This window comes from Strongylocentrotus purpuratus, unplaced genomic scaffold (assembly GCF_000002235.5).
Source record: "Strongylocentrotus purpuratus isolate Spur 01 unplaced genomic scaffold, Spur_5.0 spur5_scaffold_19, whole genome shotgun sequence".
Lineage (NCBI taxonomy): Eukaryota > Metazoa > Echinodermata > Echinoidea > Camarodonta > Strongylocentrotidae > Strongylocentrotus > Strongylocentrotus purpuratus.
The window spans coordinates 11,789,781-11,798,273 of NW_022145604.1; the positions used below are offsets into that span (position 1 = coordinate 11,789,781).

The 8,493-nt window shown below is 41.5% G+C and overlaps 1 protein-coding gene across 2 annotated transcripts in view; it reads right to left on the reverse strand.

Moving 5' to 3' along the window:
• LOC593876 overlaps positions 1 to 4,339 on the reverse strand; it is a 29,181-nt gene extending 24,842 nt beyond the window's left edge. Inside the window, exon 1 of one of the 2 annotated variants that reach the window (XM_030990318.1) lies at positions 3,048 to 4,339. In XM_030990318.1, coding sequence (XP_030846178.1) covers positions 3,048 to 3,522 — 475 coding nt within the window. In that variant the 5' untranslated portion in view covers positions 3,523 to 4,339. The remainder of the gene's footprint in view (positions 1 to 3,047) is intronic. The other variant, XM_793334.5, reaches the window with a different exon arrangement.
• Positions 4,340 to 8,493: the final 4,154 nt, after the last annotated feature.

Genomic DNA, 8,493 nt, shown 5'->3' on the forward strand with positions numbered 1-8,493 from the left:
ATTTTTTGTTTTCTTCTTTCTCTAAATGCACCATTTTCATTGATACTTCACAAGGCATGTATTCAACCCAGGTTTTCTATGTCATCGATTTTGTTGACAATGTAATCATGACCCGAGAAAAAGGATTTTTTGTGTGTGTGTGCGATGTAAAAGGAATAACCTTCACCATAATGACAGTAAAATAATTTATGGGCACTTCTGTGGGAATGGGAACGGGGTAAGCCCCTTTCTTTCCTTGAACATTTATTTTGCCATGACTGCCACAGTGTTAGGTCATTTCATCGCCTCGCCGTCACGACTGAGTCACCGTACCATGGTCATGATGGATCAGACGAAAGGCATGGTGTTTGGTATAGAGGACTCCGTTTTGAAAGGTGTGGGTTCGGGTCCCCGGTACTCATTGGTACTGGAAGCGGTTCCCTTTGGTCCTGGACCACTGGTAATACCAGTTGTGCCAGGAAAGTGATGATGTATACGGGGTGTCATCGAGTAATAGAACAATCATCAAAACACAACTGGCATCGCCAGTTCGTGACGTCTGACGGGAGGAGGGGGAGGCATGCCCCCCCCCCTATCTGCCGATTCGGACCATTTCTGATGGTCGATACATTTAATTTTGATTTACTATTGTTTATTTGTATTTTTCTGTACATATGATAATTCATGTTTGATATCTTTATTTTTCTATTCATTTTAGGGTTATTTTTCTGCTAAACCTTTCGTTTTGATTTGATTTGTTAATTTTTCATAAGTTTTTCGTTTTGTTATCTTTTGCCACTGGCTTTTGATAGTATGATAATTTGTATATTTTTATTCAGTTTACCGTCTCCCTGAAAAAACAGCCGTTTTCTTAGGCTAAAGCGAGTTACAGCGATTAAACAAATAAATGAAATGAAAGGAATTGAGTCGGTCGGTATGTATAACAACTTTAGTATATAAAAAAAAGTAATGGTGCATGAACACTTTATTTCTTTTCGTTGGAACATTTTCATGACCACCCCCTTCTTTGCCGATATGTTCCCGTAGCTACCTTCTGTATTCAAAGAGAGAGAGAGAGAGAGAGGGAGAGATAGTGAGAGACCGGGGTAAGGGGGGGGGGGGCTACTGCTGCTCATGCCAAATACACAACAATAATCTTATCATGAACGTCGCCTATGAGAGTTTCCGCACAATGGTAATGAACTGTAATCATGAGTGGCCCATATCTAAGGGGGAAAAAAAGGTCCATGCACTTTGCTGTCACAGATTTCCCTCCTATAGGTTCAGTCAGCCCTTGATAAGAAGAGCCTGCATACATGGGAACATGAAGGCCTACAATCATGTACTGTGTGTATGTTACAACAAGGCTTTATGTATATCAGTGTTAAAAATATCTGAGCAGCTGAAAGAAACGAAAGGGATTGGGAGAGGAATACCTGGATGGAGGCGAGAGGGGCCGAAGGTGCTTGGGGTCGATGATGATACTTGGGGCCAAAACTCAAAACGTCCATTTTTTTTTTTTAACATTATCAAAATTACGCATGTAGCCAGCCTTTGTACATATTCCTTTTACAGGTACCGTTACTACCCTTCTTCGTTGTATGTTTATGTCCATTTTAATGGACTTTTAAAAAATAGTGTCAACAATATTCCCTAGTCCACCATTTTCATTTCGTTGACTATGAACCCGGAATAGGCCTACGAGGGCTATCACAAAACGAGGCTCGTAAAAAAAAAAATCCACGAGATGAGACAAGACAACATGAAAATTGTTTCAGGAAAGTACATTGATACATTCATTTACAACTACGGCATCGTTTCTCGCTCTCTCCTACAATTGTTTTCAATGTCACATAAATGTATTGCATACCCGATGCCCTGTACGCGTGTGAAACTTTTATAATTGTGCTATGACTGTTATCGGGATGACCATGCCGATGGGTTAACACAATCCGCTTGAACATTGTCCATATCGCAGAATGATAGGTCTACAAGTTATCACATCCTCCACCGATAACTTCAACGGTTGCCCATGACAACGCATCCAGAGTGCTCCCAGACAAGGGGAAAGCTGGATGTTGCCTTGACGATGGCAGAGAGGTCGTCGACCTTCATTTCCCTTCGCCTAAATACGGTCCTTGCCAGTAAGCTCAGTGTAGATAAATATTGTGATAATGTGAACATGTTTCCAAAGTAATGGGTAAAGGCGCAGATGTAAGAGAAAGAGAAAGAGAGAAAGAGAGAGAGAGAGAGAGAGGCGACCTGGGGGGGGGGGGGGGGGGGGGGACAGGGCCCGTGGCCATTTAACACCCGAGAGGCATATGAACAAATGCAATAACCTGTAATTTTTTTTCGCTTGGCTCGTTAGAGATTTTGTGAGAAGGCGATAACATTTTGTTTTGCTTGATTATGTCGGACTTTTTATTTTTATTTCGACAGGATGTTTTCTTGGATGATTTTCATTCATAAATATATATTTAAAAACATAAAAGTAAAGAAATAATCTAAATGAAAATTCAGGTAAGGCTAGACGGTCGGTTCCATTATGGTTCATAAAATACCTAAATGGAACACTTCTTACCCAGCATGCCCAAAGTGAGTCTAACTGTAACATAAATCGAGAGAGAGAGAGAGAGAGAGAGAGGGGGGGGGGGGGGGCACATGACAAATTCTTGCAGCAAACTGTTTTTCGTTTCGTTGCTGAAACTGATATTTTGAATACTGTTATTATTGCTTCCCGATTCAGTATACATGAACTTTTAGTTCATTCTCTACCCAGCATATTTAAGAAGCACCTGCATTTTAAATCTAAAGAGTTACATTTTTAATCAAAGAGACGCAAGGTCTAACTTCGTCTTGTAACTTGTAATTACATCTGCCTAAAAGCACCCGAAGGCAAAGCGAATGTGCATTGACATATTGTGCAATCATTAAATATGAAAATTATAAAGTAACTGAAAATGGACTGCACTGAAGGAGAAGGGGGGCTCCAGCTCCAGCTCCACTAGTATCTCATTAACTTTAAAACTGTTTTAAATAAATTTCCCAAGAGATCTTTGAACACTCACCAAGATATTTTCCGCCCCGGTCTTGGCACGAATCAAGATCTAAATCAAAATCGAGGAAGAAGATTATCACGAGATGGCCAAAACTTGCTCGTGGGTAAGGGTCTATCGCGAGCACCACATCGTGCGTTCCACTGCCACTCAGTCCGCCGTCAGGCAGCACAGCATGATAGCCACCGGGGCGAGGCGGCGCGACATACAAGTTCATTTCCGTTTCAGGCCGCTGCACTAGCTGGAGGCACTCACGTTCTCTTATGAACGGGACTACAGTGCAGTCCAATGTCCTTGGGTAATCCATCGCCGCCACGGCCCAGCGGTGGAGCTGCATCTCTGCCGTGGTGTGGTGCCCGTGGTTCGTGAGCACATCGGTTCGGTACGTGTTGCTCACAAGGGTGGAGGAAAGTTGCAGAAAGCAACATAATATATGAAATAAGGATACATGTGTCCTGTAAATTATCTGTTGATCCAGTAATCCCATTTTGGATTTTTGAGTCTATTCCTCTCTGTGAAAGTTGACAAAGCTCCTCTGATCAGGACTCAAGAGTGTATTCCTCCGATGCGAATGGTGCAATTAAGCGCACACTCCGTGATAAAATTGTGAAAATCCGGGCCTTTGCTTTGACTTTGTATGAAAACAGGCAAATTTTATACAACTGCTACAACTTGATCAATAGTGAGGTCTTAAAAAGATGATGCCATCTTTTTCTCCAAAAAAAAATCAGTCAATATTTAAATCATACAAGAAATAAAGATCTTGAGCAAAAAATAGATGTTTTCAACTGCGATTCCAAGGCTGGCAAAGTCACACCACCATAGCTGGCTCAGCTCAGTAGAACTCCTGCGCAATAACACGAAGCAAATAAAACCTGGAGAATAAAACTCTCATGTCGATCACCTTTCGATGCGAAAATAAACAGTAACAAACTTCAGAGGCTCACGCCACTGCCTGCCACAGATACTCAACGCGATCGAGCGTCTACTTCCAAAACACAGCTTGGTATTTAAATTCCGTGAAGTTACGCGGGGATTGCCTTCAATGGGAGTGTCACAACATCAGAGGGTGTAAATAACTGAGCTCCAGCGAAAGCGAGAACCTTTCTATAAAAGCCGAAAGAATATGAAGACGTAGGAGCAAGAAAGAGCGTAAAATCGCTGCGCCGTTCGAAATACTATGATAAATGCCGCGATGAATAAATGCAACTGTCGATTATGCGCGATATGAGGATCGTTGCTCGTTGTCGGCGAGATCAAACGCTTCGTTTTAATGTCCGCGAAAACAAACATAAACCGAGAACGGGTTCTGTCTCTCCCACTCGTACCGCTTTTCAAAGCTGACCGAACTGTAAACGCCTGCAGTCATTAAACCAACCCTCCTGCCAGCCCACCAATCAACGGCGCCCTTCACTATCTCATTTCCATATCGAATGGTTTTCTAGAGCGACTCCTGCTGTGAACAGCCAATGGGAATTTGCCCCAACACGCGCGGGTTTATTTTTTCGTCTTCATATATATATTTTGGCAGAGTGCAGTCTCATCCACATTATGATATAGCTCCACTCGATTTGCCGACCAATCTTCGGGATTCACCGGGTGACATTCCGAAAGAGAAGCCGACCAGAACCGAAAGTCACCCTTGATCACCTGTCTCGCCGAAAGACGTGACGTCATAATCATTGATCATAACCATAATTTTTAAGGGACATAATCATGACACAAGATAGCTTCAATGGGAAGTTACAAGTTGGAAAGGTCAATTTAGAAGAAAAATAAAAAAGCGAATTTTTAAAAATGTAAAAAAGGTAAACAGATACCATTATCGACTATCAACAAACAATTTTTTTTTCTTGTACTATCTATCACCGCTACCACCATCGCCACCACAAACACCACCACCACCACCACCACCACTACCACCACCGTCCCCACCCCTCATCACCACTACCACCATCACCCCCACCCCTCATCACCACTACCACCACCATCCCCACCCCTCATCACCACTACCAAACATATCCATGAGGGCCCAGGGAGGTCGCGAGAAAATGTTGAATTGATGAAGGGAGGGGGGGGGGGGGTAATATCTAAGAAATCTTAACGATTATATTAGCCGAAAATTGCCAATCAAAAAAGTAGGCATACCCCCACCCTTACCCCCGTTATCAACGCCCCTGCCGCCACAAACTATTCTGACATCTCCACTACCACTTCTGACACAATACCAGAACACCATCACCACCACTTCTACCACTTTCAGGAATACTTCTTTCTTTCTTTTATTCTTTCTATTTCTTTTTCGTATTTTCTTTATCTTCCTCGCAGTATCACGATTAGGCAAGGGGGTGGGGGAGGGGGAAAAGGTTGAACTCCTTGAAGATATCAGAATTATATTTTGGTCGTCCGTAATTATTCTTGTTATTCAGTCATCTGGTATGCCATCGAAGAATTCTTGGTATCTTGGACTTGACGAGAAATTCCCAAGCATTTCATACCTGTCTCGTCCCATTCATCACGAAATAGAAGATCTGTGAGTAAGACCGTTGAAGAGTGCCATGCAAACCTATTTAATCGCAGACACGAGCGGGGGAAGGGGGTGTGGAGGGGAGGGTGGACGGTTGGAGGGGGTGGCACAAGCCTTCATAAAGTTACTTATTCAATCCTACACAAATGCAACGAACATTACATATATTATGTATATTTGATTTGAGTATTACTATAATGAACCGACGATGTTTTTGTCATGAACGTACCATGAATCGTTTAACGCAACATGAGTGACCGAGAACACCATACAAAAATGATTATATAACCGTGTCTGTTTAGTCGAAGTCATTACGACAAAGTTTGATATGATTTGAGCACTATTGAGCACTCTACCGATTATGTGCACTGCAGTAATAATTAAAGATTAAGCTACCGAAGTTGATTGATTTCCATTTATGAAAGGGAAGGGGGCGCAATCCAAATCTAACAAGCAAGACCTCCCCGTAAAATAATCATATTTTCATGTTGTTTTGGGGTCATTGTTTTTTATGAGGCACTTTTAAATGTGTCAAGGGGTTCCAAAGGGGGGGGGGGGGAGGGGTAGAGCCCTCTTTATTCTCCACTGGTCTGAAGAGCAAGCAAAGAAAAGGTGACCATCCAAAAAAGGACCCTATCTTCCATTTGGTTGTACAAATATATCGGATGAAGCGCGCGATCACAGACAGAGAAAATGTTATTTTAGGTCATGGACTTTTCAAGCTAAGAATAAATCTTTTTAATACTCTCACAGTGGAATGCTGGGTTAAAGGTCAAGGTTAGCAAAGATATTCAGCGGTCAAGGTAGGGTACTGGACAACGGACGTTCTTTCCGGTTTCATTTTGAAGAAGGATGATACATGTAATTCTGTCTTCAAATACATGTCTCATTATAAAGGCTTTTAAACAAAATTTAAAAAGTCTGTTTTTAAGGTTGCGGATCGATTGCAAGCAATTTGGCAATAAGTGTATTTCTATGTAGTACCGGGATGAATCCAGGTCATCTTCTTACAATTAAGCAAGTTATAATGATTGTGCTATACAATGATATTCAGATTTATTATCTATTTTATATGAACAGAGAATATCATTAAGATTTTATGCAATAGGTATAAACAGGTGTATGCAATTTTGGTCAGTCAATGAGAGGGAAAGAAAAAAGTGGTGCACGTCTGTACCCTTCTTCATTCCTCCAAAAATCTCTCTTCATTAAATGCTGCAATACAAATATCTTAACGGAAAAAAAAGTTTGCAAAGAGCGTAGGAGATATACTTTGCTTTTGGTTGGAATAGTTGTTTTTTCCTTCTTTTCATGAAATCATTGTGACGATATGATTTATCCTTGATAGATAAAGTGTATTTCTTCTCATAAATTTATCGATCATTCTGAAAAGTAAAAGAGATTGATCAATAAAGGCTTTAGCAGATATAAACTGTATGTATAAAGAAGAAAAACCATTTTGGCACAATAGTTTCACAGAAAGATCGAGATAAAGAAAAATTATGCCAACATTGTGGGCATTAGTGTAGATAGAAATATTGTGACATTGTTCATCAAACTTTAGGCCAGCTGTATGTATGTTCTATGCTCGTATATTCGTGATTTTCATTTGATATTTCCATCATGATTAGAAGAGAATTTGAGAAATTCTTTTCAATTTTCAACAAAATTTGAGCCCTTGCATTATGTACATGCCCTACACAATCAATAACGCCAGGGTAATAGTTACAAAAGTTTTCACGGTCCAGTGGCAGAGATAGCGGTCTTTGTCATGTCTTCACAAAAGTCACTACAATGCCAATTTGACTCCAGTTTGGAGCTCATTGTATTGAGACTGAATTAACAATTTGTAGCCGCTTTCACAGTCAAACAAATGGCGTAGCCACTGGGATTACGAGCGGGGGGGGGGGGGCACGTGTCCCCCTTGGGCGGTGAACACTATAACATGAAATAAAAAAGAGAAAAGAAAACGGAGAAAGGGTAAAGAAGATGACCGGAGCACCTCCCGTACCCTCCCCCCATCAGAGTCCTTGCAAATTCGCATGTCATTTTTCAAGTAAAACCTCAGTCACATCGCCAAACCAATTCACACCGACTCCAAACCGACTAGTTCTTGGCCCTTGTAGTTAATGTAATGTCATGTTCGGTCTGTTGTCGATCTGGTATTGGTCCCACTGGTGTGACTGAGGTATGAGACGGTTGCCCATATCGTTCGAATACCCCCCCCCCCCCCCCCCCCCCCCCCATGGCCTGGTCCCACGCTACGCCCGTGGTCACACTCCACGCTTGACACTATTCTATTTGCACAAAACACTTGCTTTGACTGCGCGCCGGATGATGTATCTCTTCCCATCTATCAATATCCGATCTAAAATGAATTGAAAATGGTCGTGGTTTGAATTTCACCGAACACGATATACCAATGCGCAAACACGATAGGCAAATTATTTGATGAAAGGAAGAATACTTTGAAGTAAGAAAGGCGAGGCAATCACAATCCCACCTTTTTTGTCAGCCGAAAAGCCATTTATTCCGTTTCCCCCTTTGGAAGGTTGTTAAACCGTCGTCCCCTACGCGTCGAACCGCGACCTCTTTATCACTGAGGTGCAGACGGACAAAAGATCAAATAAAATATCTTCCTTTTTTCATAATTCAATTAATTCAATTCAGCTCTGATTTGTAACTGTTCTGCTGAATGCACCCGTTAGAAAATTGCTTTTTAAATGGAATGATTAATGGTTTATCAGGAAGGGTAATCAACTTGTGATGATGGTCCCTTTTCGAAGCGATTGTTACCCGTAATTGGATTGTTAAGGAAGGTGTTTGAGCCTCCCGAAAAAAAAAAGAAAGAATTGGGAGCCATGAAATAAAGATTAATATATTTACACGAAAATACTGACTGATGCATATTCAAACGCACAAATTGGACCG